The following is a 14600-nucleotide window of genomic DNA, read 5'->3' as shown; positions in this document are numbered from 1 at the left end:
GCTCGTCGGGACAGGCGCCATGCACAGCGACGAGAATGCCGCCGTGAAGAGGTGCATACATAGCTACAGTACAATGAGATGGTCCTTCGGCCAACGTGGCACGAGGCCCCACAGTCTGGCGCAGACGGGTGTCGAGCAGGACACGTAGCCAACAGCTCAGGCGCTTTCTTGCTGCCGCTAATATATACGCAGCAGCGGAGGTGCCGTGGCTTCTTCCTCAGCAATGCTCACGGCCAGCACGTGTCGCGGCTCCATTGCTCACACGCACACGCAACGAGCAACGAGGAGAAAGAATCCGCGCGATAGAGCGCCTCTTGCCGGGCTGACAAGGAGGTGGGGCAGCTGATGCCAGCCCCTCGACTAGCTGGCAATCGCACCTGAGCAGCCCGAGCGGGGTCGTGGTGATCTCTCTGTGTTCGACAGCTGACAAACGGTTGCCTGTTCATACATGTACTGGTGAGTCACCAGTGGTGACACGTACAGTAGCGAAAGGAGGTTGAAATCATGTTGAAGTCCACCCTGATACTTGTGAGCCATTTCGGTGTGCCAATGTTTTCGATACTCGACATCCGTGAAACCGTCGCAAGGGGCCAACGACGACCTCTAAGGCAGAGGATGCGAGCCTATGCCTTTCAAGCTTCTGGTCGCGGGCCGCACGAACAGAGCTCGATGCCGACCAAATCTAACGTCCCACACCGTGAACCCCACCGCAGCAGCGAGCACTGTGGCGACGGAGAAGAACACGAGCGCCTCGAACTTCCGCGGGTCGTGGAAGACGACGCCCATTGCCTGGATGAGCATGTAGAACAACTGGTACGTCGCTGTCTGCATGGCGTTGATGACTCCGCGTCGACTCGGCTCGATCCACTCCTGCATGATCTGTGTCTCGGCGAGGTCAGCACTCCAGAGCCACACGCGCGCACCGACCATGCAGCAGAGCATAACGTAGTCCGACACGCGCGACTCGCCGACCAGCAAGAACGCCACCAGCACCGGTGCTAGGCATAACCAGAACAGCCAGATACTCACCACCGCGACACGCTCCAGCCGCGAAATGGTGCGCCGCAGGTAAGGGAACAGCATGGTACCCAAGAGGCCAAATACCGCGCCAGCGCCGCGGCTCAACCCCAACAACGAGTCAGGAACGCCTCGCCACTTGAGGTACGCAGTATTTAGCGACCCGTTGTCCAAGATGGTCATGTATAAGGCGCAGTACGAAAAGCTGAGCAGGAAGACTGGGTGCTGCGAATAACTCCGCCACATCGCTGCATAGCGAGACAGCGTCGACTTGCCGTCAGCAGTAGTAGCTTGTTGCCGCTGCTCCTTGTCGCCCGGGGCATCAGGATCCTCCTTGGTAGCAAGCTCAGGTACGAGCTTGTAGATGTCTTGGGTCATGAAGTATTCGAGCGGAGTGGACAACGCGTTCCAGATTGCAACTGTGGACGCTCCGATCATAGCACGCGTAGTGGGGTCATGCCCGGCAAAGTCCATAATGACACCAAAAGCAAGAGGTCCGAGCAGCTTACATGCCAGATCGATGCGCCTCAGGATGGTGTTCAGGCTCGCCAGCGCAGAAGAGCGGTCCTCTCCGCTGCTCTGGGCGATGATTACAACCCAATCGCGCTCGATCCCGAGCGTCTGCGCCTCACTGAGTACTTGGCCTACACCTCCGCAGACGAGAGTCCCAATGAAGAGCAGCGTCAACGGCCAAGTCCACTCTGGTTTGTGCAGTCCATCAGCATTTGTGATCAGCAATATCGATCCCAGCAGCATGGTGCTTGCGATGATGTTAGCGTTCTCCAGGATGATGGCGAACTGCATCGCCTTCCAGCGGTTTGCCGCGTCAAGCTGTCTGCCGACCCACGGGATCGCGAGGAGGCAGGTGGCGTACATGACCAGCGAGAAGCACGCACTAGGCAGCAGTGTGTCAACAAAGATCTCCATAAAGAGGATCGGAACGGCAAACTCCCACATTCGATCGCCCTGCATCAGATCGCTCTCGTCAGCACTCGGTAAAAGGACCCCCCCCACATACACAGCGTGCCAGCTAGTTAGACAGTGACACGTACCCACGCCGAGAGCAAATGGCCGGCGTACAGGTACGCCAGCACCCGCCGAGACTGCTTCCGACGCTGAGGAAGGTATTCGTCGTGCTCTTCGCTGCAATAATCCATAGATAAGAGCAAATGGAAACCCACGACGTTAGAGAACCGCCACCTCACTTAGCTCGCGTTGACAGCGAGGAACTATACTTGCAGCAATCGAGTCTGCTCCTGCCCGTCCGCTTCACAACCGTCGAGCCACGCCGCGTAGAGACAGCCGGCAATCGGGACTAATGTTGAAGCTCCGATTATCACCATGACAATGCTGCTGGATCGCGTTGCGAGGCACGCGTTCTCGACGTCCAGCAGGCAGGCTGCACACACGCAGTCAGTCGCCAAGCAAGCGATCACACTGTGGACACATCCACCGCACCTGCTCCATCCAAGACCAGCAGCAGGCTGGCCGCGCCCACCGAGACGCAGACGAAGACTGTCGACTCCATTGCTCCGTGATTCGGGGCGATCTCAATCTGATTGGATACTTCGGTAAGTTAAGTTTCATATCATTTTTGTAGTTGGGTCGTAATTTGCAGCCAATCTATGCGTTGACCCGTGGACGCTAGCGATCTCTTGCTCAGGTACATGCATCGACCCTTCGAGGCGTCAGCTTTTCTCATGTGCTCGAAGGACTCTGCAGCAAAGTACATCGTAATTTATTGTCGTAAATTACCAATAGCCTAGAGACACAAAACGGATTCGGTACCACATCTGTGCATACTGTGGCCCATGGCCCCAAGCCGAAGCCACTGGCAACGCAGCAACCCAACCCACTCGGCCACATCATGCGCGCCGCCGCCTCCTCCTCCTCTTCCGGAGATGACTGGGCGCTGCGCGCCAACCTGCAGCTGTGCGGCTCTGTGTCTCCCCCCACCTACGCGGACCTGCGCACGGCCGCGCACCTGCAGACCTTCGACGTGCGCGACGGCGGCGCGGCGCTCTGGGGCGAAGGCGGCAAGCTCTTCCTGGTCAACGTGTTCCACCAGAGCCAGGCCGGCGGCAAGCAGGCGGCTTCCAAGACCAGCAAGGAGAAGCTGCTGAGACACGTGACGCTGGACCCGCCGCTGCAGCCGCAGGAGGCGGCGGAGGTGGAGCAGATCAAGCTCAACGCCAGCAGCTCGCAGGTGCTGCTGCAGGCCAAGAGCTGGCTCAGGCTGCTGCGTCTGCCCGTGGAAACCAAGCGCAAGCCGCAGAGCGCGCTGCAGCGCAGGGCGGACAACGACATCACGCAGAGATTCCTGGTGAGGTTCGAGGACGGCAGCGAGCAGGAGATCACGCTCAAGGAGGACGAGCTCAAGGACGCCGACATGGTGACGCAGGTCAGACGCCGCGCGGCACAGGGCAAGCGCGTGGCGTTCGTGTCGCGCGAGCACTGTGTGGCGTCAGTGAGGACTGTCGGATACTTTTCCAACGTGCGCCACGCGGCATGGCACCCACTGAGCGACACGCACGTGGTGGTGCTCTCGGACGCGGAGGAGATCGAGGTGTTCAACACGCAGCAGGATGTATCCAAGCCGGAGCAGCGCCACCGACTGGACTTCCCGACCAAGGCTCGAGCCACGGGGGCCTTCTCAACGAGCTTCTGTTTCGGTGCTTCGATTCAGCTCCAGCAGCAACAGGCCGCACAACTGCAGGCCGCGCAGATTTGGGATGCGTTCACGTGCTACGTCTTGCGCTCGGACGGCGCCGTGTATGCTCTGTGCCCCTTGGTGCCGTACGATTGCTGCGCTAGCAAGATGTTCCTTCAGATGTTGAATAGCGAAGTGGACGCCCAGATCGCCGTCTGCAAGCAGAAGTTGGAAGCAGCTAGCGGTGGCAGCGGGCTGCAGTCGCGGCTTCTAGAGCTCAAGTCACAGAAGTACTGGTTGCAGGAAGGTTGGGCGCCGGCCTCCGCACAGGCTCGTCGTAGCAGCCCTCGCTTTGGCGGACGCACACAAACTCCCCCCGCTACTCAAGACAAATCCAATGCGGACGTATTTTGCTACCTGAGCCCTCATGTGAGCGGCATTTCGCCGGATACGTGGCCAATTGCCCTGCAAGGACCCGTGGACGTGACTCCCCAATCGGTTGTGGAAGGCAAGAACCAGGTTGCAGGTGGCTCGTCGGCAACCTCGCTGCTTGTTGTACCGCATGCCCTGCGAAGTTCCGTGGAGAAGCGCGCCGCCAGCTCTTCGCCTTTCTTGATGCGCGCTTTCACTTCGGGCCATGTAGAGCTTATTCTGCTGGACTCCCCTATCCGACCACAGTGGAGAAGCAATCGCCAGGGAGCCACTGCCTCATCCGCGCGTAAACTTCCGGCACTACTGCTCGAGTGTCTTAACCTTGGCATTGACGATTCTGGTGGTAAGGCTGTGCTTGAGCGGGACACTGCTGATCCGAAGCTTGTTTACTGCCTGCACTCGACGGGCGTGCACGTGATCAATGTGAGCTGGGTGTTTGCTCTCGCCTCCGGCAAACAGTTCACGACATTGCCGAAGAGTTCGGCTCGCCACGTCTTCAGTGTATCACCCAGCAGCGGAAATACTGCCTCCGCTTCATCGTCGTCGACAGCCTCTGCGGTGTCTAATGTCGTGGGCGCGCGCGTTGTGAAGAATGTGAACTTTGGACATTTGCTTCTACTTCGCCTGGCCTCTGGGAACTTTGAGGTCGTAAACGTGAGCGCCGCATCAAGTGAGCTACTGAAGGGGGTGCTTGCTGATAGCTCCAGTAGTGCCGATGCTGATGATCTACAGAAAACGCTGCCCGGTACGTTGGCGTCCATGGCATCGTCCAAGTCACGAGTGGCAGCATCCAGCAGCAACTCAGACGACACCAGTATCCGACCATTTGGAGATATCGTCGAGGAAAAGCTCGAGGCGCTTAGCGCGCGTGGAACCAGGGTTACGGGCAACACATTGATGCACGAAGTGGACGACGCTGTGCTGGCGTTCGTGCTGGAACGCGTGAAGATTTTATACGAAGACGTGGAGTACATCGACGAAATGGACCAGTTAATGCGCGATCGATTGCAGTTGCATGCTACGATGATCAAGGCGCAGGCTGAAAAAGTTGTGGCTGTGCAAAAGAACGCGGATGAAGCTCGCGCGTCGATGAAGAAGCTGCAGGAGAAGATGGAGCGCGCTCTGGCGGTGCAGCAAAACCTGAGCAAACGCGCGGCCGCGGTGCTGCAGGCGGTCAAGGAGAACCAGCCGCACCTTTCGCGTACCGAGCGCGAATTCAAGAGCGAGCTGGAGCTGATGGCGATTGAAGTGCGCCGTATGAAGCCGCGAGTGGCTGAATTGACGGTGCAGGGCCAGCGCGCTGTGCGCTCACTGGAGAGCGCTGCTCTCTCGGCATCTTCTTCGAGCCGGTACTGGAGCTCTTTGAGCGCGTCTGCAGGCTCCTCGGTGCTGTCGAACGAGAAGAAGAAAATGTGCTACGATGTGCTGCGCGCCGAGACGCAGCTAATTGACGACACGAAGGTACTGCTCGAAGATCTGAGCGCAAACCTGCAACAGATGAAGGAGTAGCTAGCGCAATAATTCGTCCCCGTATCGGCTTGCACAACTTTCAAACATGTTGCTTATGATTAGCTTTCCGAAGTATTTCACCTTCCTCCAGTTCGGAGTCACAGCCCACGCTGTACCAGTCGGCACTCCGCTGCGCGCACTGCGGCGGGTGCGAGTCGTGCAGCTGCCTGTGCCACACGTTGTTCCAGACCCGCTTCCGCTTCACTGCTCCCGGTGCGTATCATGCTTGGTTTCCTGTATATTTTCCCTTGTTATCCAAACATGGGTGGCTGCGCGGTGCTGGGGTTTGCTCGGCCGGACTGCAGCACCCCATGCACATTACCACCGCTTTTGTTGAGTGAAGTAGCTAACCAACGGTGTTGCGTTGTGCTGTCTTGCCTTGCATTTTGTGTGCCTGCACAGCGAACCTGGAGCGACTGCGTGCGGACGTGGACGCCGTCGTCAAGTACCATCAGCAGCAACTGCAGCAGCAGCAGCAGCAACAGCAGCAGCATCAGCAACGATAGCTCAGCTAGGCGCCTTTTGTTCACTAGTTTGCCGGCGACGCGCGCGTGCGGTGGACGAATACAGCAGTATCCCTTCTCAGACGAGCATGACTCGGCTCTGCGCGTGCTGCTTGGTGCCGCCCGCGGCATCGCTCGCTCACTCGCTCGCCCAGCGCGCGGCCCTAAGATGAAGCGTTTGTGACCCGACCCTCCCTCCCACCCGCCTTCACCCATCATTACCTCCCGAGTTTACAGCCGTGTTTGTTTATCCTCGTCTCTGCTGTGAGCCCCATCTGGCGCCAAGTTGGCCAGCGGCCCTGGGCCAGTGGCCCATGCGGCGATACAGGATGCAGAGCGACCCGCCAACCGACGAGCAATCAACCTTGGCGGCGCAGCGTGTGCTCCTCTCGCCGCGTCTTTGGTGCGTTCCGGTCCAGCGCGCCCTGCTGGTCATTTTCTCAGTGGCAGCGGCGGCAGTGCGTGCGCTCGACTCGCCGTCGGTGACCCGCGCTGGAGGCCCGCGCTGTCCGACGCATCGCCTTGCGGTGCTGCTCGGTGTGGCGCCGCTTTGGTGCTTGGTGTTGCTGCTGGACGGCGGGATCCTATTGCGCACTTCTTCGCGTGCTTTTTTGCTTTTTTCTGCACGGATTTTCTTTAGAAAGCAGCTTTTTAGGATCGTGTCGGCGGTGCATACAAAGCGCGAGTGAGTGCGCCGACCGCTTTTTCGGCGGTGTGCCTCGCGTTCTTTGCGGCCGCCGAGTCGTGGCCTCGCGATTGAAGCGTTTCCGCAGTCCTTGAAGTTTTGCATGTTCAACTGGACTGGAACTCGCGCACGCCCCAGATTTGACGGCCCCCGGCTTGAAGGCTGGCTGGCAGGCTGGCTCAAGAGGTTGAGGCCCGCCAGGTCACATGCTGCCTCAGCGCATGCGCGGCGATCCTCCAATCCCCGCCCAGCGCTCGCTGCCTGTCGTGCGTCGGCGCCGAAAGTGCCCGTGTTGAAGAAGCCCGACACGGAACGGAGCAGACTGCCGAGCTGGCTGGCGGCAGTCTCGTCAGGATTCCTGACTCAGGAAGCGCTTGGGTTCTCGAGCGCTTAGAGCGAGCGAGCGGGCAGCTGTGCGAGTCCTTTGCTGGGCGCTCGCTTTAGACATCTCCAATCGGCCTTCGCAGCGCAGGTGGCGTGCAGTTTGCTGCCCTAAAATGTGCTTCGGTCTACTACGATGTTTTTCTCTTTTTCCATCTTTAACGTCAGCGCACCAAGCAGCCTTCAGTGCTCGTGCTCGACAGCACTCGAAGCAGCCGATCTCGGACAAACTCCACTCCAGCGGGTTGAACTCCACTCTGCCGCTGCAAACGAGAATCAGCGCAGAAACGAACGAGCTCCACACCGGAGAGCAATCCTGAAACCTCTGCTGGATCGACTTGCCGCCGCCGCGCATGTCCGAGTCACACGAGCAAGCCCGGTGGCTGCGCTTGAACTTGGCCCGAAGGCAACCAACCGCGCGACCATCAGAGCCCGATTTACCACAGTCCTGAGTCCGATTTACCACAAACATGAGACGCGACATCGCGTGACGCGCAAGGTCCATCTTCACATCCCCGGGCAGAAACAGTCAAGTCAGGGGGGGACTGAACCGAGGGCTTTCCTCGCCCAAGCTTCCGTGCCTCCACGCCGCCAAATAGCCGCCGCCGCCTTCACCGTTGCTTGCCTCGACGCTCGCCTCGATGGGCGAGCTCTTCCAATACAATAAAGCGTACTATTACGATAAGTAAGTTAAGGAAACGCCTCGATGGGCCTCGTGTAGTGTATCTGGAGAACTAGACGCTCTGTAGGGACGGCTGGCGAATCGGCAGCAGCGCCGTCTTGGCGCGGTCGTTCACGCCGGGATATGCGTAGCTGGGCTTGTTGGACGCGACGTTGGCGTTGGCACTGTTGGGTGCGGATGTAGACAGGTTGGACAGCATCACCTTGAGGCTTAGACACCTCAGCGCGTTCAGCTCCATGTGGTGCTGCTGTTCGTGCAGGTGCTGCGGGACCTCGCTCGAGGACGAGCGCAGCACGTGGCTCACCCGGACGTCGCCATCCTCACTGCGTGGGCGGCAGCCCAGGTGACTGCGAGCGGGCAGCGACAGCTCGGGCATGGCGTCCTCCATGTCCATATCCTGCGGGGACTCATCTCGCAGCGACTGAGGCGCCGAGTGCACGTCGGCGCGCGGCACCTCCATGCGCTCCATAGGGAAACCGACGTTGTCGTCGCTGCTGTACTCGGAGCCACCATCCATGCTGTAGTCCTCCGCGCTGGTGTCCAAAGCGGAAAACCGGTCCTCGAGGCTGCAGTCGGCGCTCTCCGCGCCGGTGTGGAAGGGGCTTTCCAGGTCCAGCGCCGCGAGGTCGAGCGATCCGAAGTTGCGCTTCATGAAGCTTGGTGTATGGGGTGATGGTGGTGGTGGTTTAGTTGGGTGGACAAACACGGGGGCAGCAGCGCGCTCAGTCCCAGACGCGCTCGAACGGCACTCGACACGAAGATAACACGGGCAGGCCGCGGCGAAGAAATCGGCAGGCGGCGGCGGCTTCCGGACAGGCTGGGGGGAAGCTGGAGGGGCGGCAGGACTCGGGGCTGGACGTTCTCCGACCGCTTTGCATTCGAGGAGGAAACTTTTCGACTGAGCCTCGAGCGTTCCGCCAGCGCTGGAAGCGAGTGGCGGCGACCGCTGGCTTTTCGAGGCGCGCAGCGACGGGGCGCCTAGGATGCCTCGTTTATGGCTGTGATCGGGTCAGTTGAAGGAGCCGTCAAAGGATAAAGAAAGCGCGTTTTTGGCGAACTCACATTTTTTACTTGGCAAAGCCGCTCCCAGGCACGGGCATCGCATGGCGGCGAGCCTTCGCCGCAGGCTGGACGCACGATCGCTGCAGGCAGTGCAGTGCAGCCGAGACCCGAGGCTGCCAGCGCCATCATCGATCCGCCGACACTCCACTGGCCTCGCTGGAGCCTCGGTTAAAGAGAGCGCCTTCGCTGCTCTGCCAGCGAGAGCGCCGCGCATCCGTGGCGCAACAGAGACTCTGCTTCCCTGGAACTCGGGCGCCTGGCAACAGAATCTTTGCGGAGTCGCTTCCTGCTGCTCTTGGCCGTCCGCTCGCTCGCTCTAAGCGCTCGAGAACCCAAGCGCTTCCTGAGTCAGGAATCCTGACGAGACTGCCGCCAGCCAGCTCGGCAGTCTGCTCCGTTCCGTGTCGGGCTTCTTCAACACGGGCACTTTCGGCGCCGACGCACGACAGGCAGCGAGCGCTGGGCGGGGATTGGAGGATCGCCGCGCATGCGCTGAGGCAGCATGTGACCTGGCGGGCCTCAACCTCTTGAGCCAGCCTGCCAGCCAGCCTTCAAGCCGGGGGCCGTCAAATCTGGGGCGTGCGCGAGTTCCAGTCCAGTTGAACATGCAAAACTTCAAGGACTGCGGAAACGCTTCAATCGCGAGGCCACGACTCGGCGGCCGCAAAGAACGCGAGGCACACCGCCGAAAAAGCGGTCGGCGCACTCACTCGCGCTTTGTATGCACCGCCGACACGATCCTAAAAAGCTGCTTTCTAAAGAAAATCCGTGCAGAAAAAAGCAAAAAAGCACGCGAAGAAGTGCGCAATAGGATCCCGCCGTCCAGCAGCAACACCAAGCACCAAAGCGGCGCCACACCGAGCAGCACCGCAAGGCGATGCGTCGGACAGCGCGGGCCTCCAGCGCGGGTCACCGACGGCGAGTCGAGCGCACGCACTGCCGCCGCTGCCACTGAGAAAATGACCAGCAGGGCGCGCTGGACCGGAACGCACCAAAGACGCGGCGAGAGGAGCACACGCTGCGCCGCCAAGGTTGATTGCTCGTCGGTTGGCGGGTCGCTCTGCATCCTGTATCGCCGCATGGGCCACTGGCCCAGGGCCGCTGGCCAACTTGGCGCCAGATGGGGCTCACAGCAGAGACGAGGATAAACAAACACGGCTGTAAACTCGGGAGGTAATGATGGGTGAAGGCGGGTGGGAGGGAGGGTCGGGTCACAAACGCTTCATCTTAGGGCCGCGCGCTGGGCGAGCGAGTGAGCGAGCGATGCCGCGGGCGGCACCAAGCAGCACGCGCAGAGCCGAGTCATGCTCGTCTGAGAAGGGATACTGCTGTATTCGTCCACCGCACGCGCGCGTCGCCGGCAAACTAGTGAACAAAAGGCGCCTAGCTGAGCTATCGTTGCTGATGCTGCTGCTGTTGCTGCTGCTGCTGCTGCAGTTGCTGCTGATGGTACTTGACGACGGCGTCCACGTCCGCACGCAGTCGCTCCAGGTTCGCTGTGCAGGCACACAAAATGCAAGGCAAGACAGCACAACGCAACACCGTTGGTTAGCTACTTCACTCAACAAAAGCGGTGGTAATGTGCATGGGGTGCTGCAGTCCGGCCGAGCAAACCCCAGCACCGCGCAGCCACCCATGTTTGGATAACAAGGGAAAATATACAGGAAACCAAGCATGATACGCACCGGGAGCAGTGAAGCGGAAGCGGGTCTGGAACAACGTGTGGCACAGGCAGCTGCACGACTCGCACCCGCCGCAGTGCGCGCAGCGGAGAGACGGCACACACCGGCACTTGAAGTAGCTGCGTACTGACTGGTAGCGGCGTGTGGCTGGCAGCAGGCCCGTGTGCCCCTCTGAGCTCAGCACCTTGTCGTAGTACGAAGCGATGGCGCGTGGCTTAAAGTGGTGCTGGTCCGGCTGCGAATGGCAACGCAGACAAATGCGGAAGACTGGATACGCCATGTTGGGGCGGCATCGGCGGGAGTACATAGCACAGCCTAGACACTGCTTATACAGGTTGGTGATCTCTCGTCCACAAATGCCGCACGAGTAGTTCTCCGCGTTGTCACTAGGTGGGTCGCGCAAGTCGGCATCTACCGTCCGCCACATGCTCTCGTCATCAAAAACCTTGCGGAACTCGTCGCTGTCGTCCGTGCTGGACAGACCTAGCTCGTACGCCTCCTCAACAATAGCGTCCAGGCACGGCAGAATCGATTCCAGAAAGAGGACCATCTGGGCTTGGCGCTGAGCCACAACACCGCGGTCAATAGGCGCGGGGACAGACGTAAACGATAGCATTTGCGATGTCCGCGGACGCCCTGACGCCAATGCTGTGCGCAAGAACTGACCCATGCGCACAATTGCCACGCCGCACTGCAATGGTATCAAAACATGCACGTTAGATAATTTGCGGATCATTTCATCACCATAGCAGCGAACGCACCTTAGCAGCTTCAACAATCGCACGGCGAGGGTCGAAAACCCATCCATCCGGGCACACGCTAGCGTTCTTCATTGCAAACTGAGCAAAAACGCAAACAAAAAAGCCGTTAGATTCAGCCACAACGCAGTAGCAAACAGGATTTAGCCGACGCGTACCCAGCATTCAGTAGAGATACCGCGCTGCGAAACACCTTGGTAGACCCACTCCCACGAGAGGAATACGCAAGGTGCGTTAATGGAACCGCTAACGCTGTCTTTTTCTACAACGCGCCAGAAATGTTGGCGCCCCTGCAAAGCCACCGAAACAAATTCACCGTCGATTAGTGGTGTTTTCAACGATAGCACACAGAAGCATTTCCAGTTAGCTATATACATTATCGTCACCAACGCACCTTGTTGACGTGCACAAACTCTCCGTCCTGAAGAAGCACGGTTGAAAAAGCAAAACCAGCGGCTCTGTAAAGAGAGATTGCACATAAATAAGCGTTATTGAGTCATAATCCCCGAGTCATGCAGACAATTTTCACAATGATGCTTACCTCAGAGCACGAAGATGAGCATCTAGTAGCATAGTCTTCCTGTCAGCGTCGTACCCCGCGCGTTGTAAAATGAGATCGAAATCGGCCTTGTACTGAGGTTCAAAGCGCTCGAAAATGACCAACTCCAACGACCCCACAAGGACCTGCATGTTGGGAAAGTCACAACATAAGAAATATAATATAACGATATCCACCGCACCGGTAATATCGTACCTGGTAAGCGGTATCAGTAGTACCATTGCCTGGATCCATCAGCGAACCTCGTGCCCCAGGGAAATTGAAATGCAGTCGTGGACTGGAAAACTTTTCATGCCAGCTACTTTGCGGGAGGTACTGCAGCAAGCAGTGAATGCCGCCAGCAAAAACATCCCACTGAAAGCCCTTGATGAGGTCGTTATAGAGCTAGAAAAGCAATGAATCACAACAAGGGTTAGCGAAGCGAATCCGGTCAGCACAGTATAAAACTATACATACCTGCGCGCAGTGCTTAGCGAGCACCAAATTGTTAAGCGCAATAATATTTTCGGACGCCACGATAGTCACTGTCTTTTTCGTGACATGGTCTTCCAGCACAATGACGTCCTTTCCAGGTACATTCGATAAATACTTCTCGAGATACGAGTTGAACGATGCCATGGACAGCTGCAGCTCTCCAACGTAAGCAAGTTCAGGCATATCCGTCTCGGAATTTCGCTTGAACTGGAAGTGGTCGAATGCGAAATGCGTGTCGTTACCGCAGCACTCGAGGATGAATGGCCACGCCCAGATATACTGGTTGAGCTCGCTGCTCATGCCTTTCACAACAAGGCTCACATCAGGCGACTCGAAGCATCGGAAGAAAAAGTCGATCTCGGTTTGGTACAGCTTCGTCGCCTTATCGTCAAAGACAGGTGTAAGGTCGATCCGGAACACGTGGTTGGCATCGTCGGAGTGGCAGCTAAAGCGCTCATAAATCTCTGCAGGGAACGCTGCAGGATTGCGCCACGGAATGTTCGGTGTATGTCGGCGTATGGGGAGCTGTGACGGCGCCTGGGGCGGGAATTGACCTTGAGGAGGGTATGTGTTCGCGGGGGCATCCTTGAAGCCTGGAGCTTGGCCTGATGCTACGTCACCACTCTGGGCGTCGCCATAGGGAGCTTGAGGAGGCATCGGGCCTGTTGGCGCCCCACCACGATAGGCAGGATCGAATTCACCACGTCGAAGAGGAGCTCCATGTTCCTGCATTTGCTGCTGTGGTGGCTGCATGCCCGGTGCCCCAGGTTGTGCTGACGGTACACGCCCGGACGAGCGACCATCGAAGAACTGAGGCGTCGAGTTGAACGTTGAAGGCGATTGAAGTGATCGCGGGTCTTCCGACTGTTGCTGACGCGGACCAGCGATCGGATATGGCTGCGCCGATACCGAAAAACTGTGGTGCTGTCGAGGTCCGTCAGCGCCTGCTTGGTCAGGCGCTGGGGCGGAAGAGTATTCGCCTCGGGTCTGCCGAGGCATCTGCAAGGAAGACGCAGGTAGGTTGGGCGGAGGGGCGCTGCGGAAGTGGCTGTCTTGCTCCGTGTCGAATCCTCGCAACGGCCTTCGGGACGCAGGGGACGCAGTACGCGAGGATGGTTGCATGTTCCCGTCCTCCTCGCCGAGACGCGGCGTGTTGCTGTTACTATTACTCGAGTGCATCATACCACCGCTCGCACTCCTTGGAGTGTACGGCTCGGCGTCATTGGGTACCTGAGGGCTTTCAGCTTGCTCCCCATCAATTGAGGAGAGACGCGGATTTCCTTGGCTGGCTTCGTCATCGGAATCGTCCAGAGATCGATTGGTCCCGGCAGTTCTCCCCCTGCCTCTTCCTCTTCCTCGACCTCTTCCCCTGCCTCTTCCGCGTCCACGGCCGCGTCCGCGTCCCGTTCCAGCGCCCACCTCCTGCAGGGGGAGCTGGCGTCTCACTTGAAGCCGGTCAGACTTCTCCTGCAGCACGCTCTGGATCTGCGTGGCGAGGCGGGGGTAGTCTCCGGTCCTGAACACGGGGGCCTTGGCCTGCTGCTTGCTGAACGCTGCGAAGCACGCGTGGCGACAGAAAAGGTTTCCCTCCTCGGGCGGAAGCGGGAGGTTAGCGCAGTGCGCGTGGAAGTGGCTGCCGCAGCTCTTGCAGCGCACGAGGCGAATGGTAGAGCTGGCAGCCAGACCGCAGAGCACGCAGCGCAACTCGCTCCCGTGCGCACGTGGCTGCTGGCCGCCCTTGCTCTCCTCGGCGATGTCGCGAGCTGGCGTGTTGCTGGCACTCTGGGGCGTCAGTTGTTGGCACGTGATGGAAGTGGGTGTCTCGGCCCCCGACGCCGCCGTCTTCTGCGTCTGCGTGCGGGTCGCCATGCTGCTGCTGCTGTTGCTGTCTTCGGCGTCTGGCGGTCCGGTGAGGCTTCGCGCAGACCAGAGACGCGCCACACTGGCACGGGGCGGTAGGCGGCGGGTACAGTAGGCGGTCGCGGGCTTGCTGCTGCTGAAGTGCTGAGCGATCGCCACCAGGAGGTTGTTGACGCGCGTCTGCTTTGCCCAGTGCCGAATGCGGGGCGCGGGAAGGGCTCCGCTTAGGTCCGAAATCAGGAGTGATGGTGCAAACGATGTACGGTACACCACGAAGAAAGGGTTCAAGCGCAAAAGCCGAGAAGTGGCAGCGCGCGCGTGGCTTGGGGGATCGATCTGCTCCGGA

The 14600-nt window shown here is 59.2% G+C and overlaps 4 protein-coding genes across 4 annotated transcripts; 1 reads left to right on the top strand and 3 right to left on the bottom strand.

The window, feature by feature from the left end:
* Nucleotides 1-603: 603 nt before the first annotated feature.
* Nucleotides 604-1974, bottom strand: PHYSODRAFT_296946 (hypothetical protein; the record flags this gene model as incomplete). The annotated part of the gene is made up of 1 exon (XM_009522148.1): nucleotides 604-1974. The coding sequence occupies one exon, from the start codon at nucleotides 1972-1974 to the stop codon at nucleotides 604-606; it is 1371 nt and encodes a 456-aa protein (XP_009520443.1).
* A 167-nt stretch (nucleotides 1975-2141) lies between these two features.
* PHYSODRAFT_285048 (hypothetical protein) lies at nucleotides 2142-6222 on the top strand. The gene has a single exon (XM_009522147.1). The coding sequence runs from the start codon at nucleotides 2885-2887 to the stop codon at nucleotides 5606-5608; it is 2724 nt and encodes a 907-aa protein (XP_009520442.1). The 5' UTR covers nucleotides 2142-2884; the 3' UTR covers nucleotides 5609-6222.
* Nucleotides 6223-7832: 1610 nt separating this feature from the next.
* PHYSODRAFT_285047 (hypothetical protein) lies at nucleotides 7833-8266 on the bottom strand. The gene has a single exon (XM_009522146.1). The coding sequence runs from the start codon at nucleotides 8251-8253 to the stop codon at nucleotides 7912-7914; it is 342 nt and encodes a 113-aa protein (XP_009520441.1). The 5' UTR covers nucleotides 8254-8266; the 3' UTR covers nucleotides 7833-7911.
* A 2047-nt stretch (nucleotides 8267-10313) lies between these two features.
* On the bottom strand, nucleotides 10314-14263 carry PHYSODRAFT_311765 (hypothetical protein; the record flags this gene model as incomplete). The annotated part of the gene is made up of 8 exons (XM_009522145.1): nucleotides 10314-10417; nucleotides 10607-11294; nucleotides 11365-11442; nucleotides 11520-11651; nucleotides 11756-11819; nucleotides 11903-12045; nucleotides 12116-12304; nucleotides 12377-14263. The coding sequence occupies 8 exons, from the start codon at nucleotides 14261-14263 to the stop codon at nucleotides 10314-10316; spliced, it is 3285 nt and encodes a 1094-aa protein (XP_009520440.1).
* Between the last annotated feature and the right edge of the window lie 337 nt (nucleotides 14264-14600).

Source organism: Phytophthora sojae (genome assembly GCF_000149755.1).
Source record: "Phytophthora sojae unplaced genomic scaffold PHYSOscaffold_2, whole genome shotgun sequence".
In the NCBI taxonomy this organism is placed as follows: Eukaryota; Oomycota; class Peronosporomycetes; order Peronosporales; family Peronosporaceae; genus Phytophthora; species Phytophthora sojae.
The sequence above is the reverse complement of the archived record's forward strand: the minus strand, read 5'-3'. Positions and strand labels throughout refer to the sequence as shown.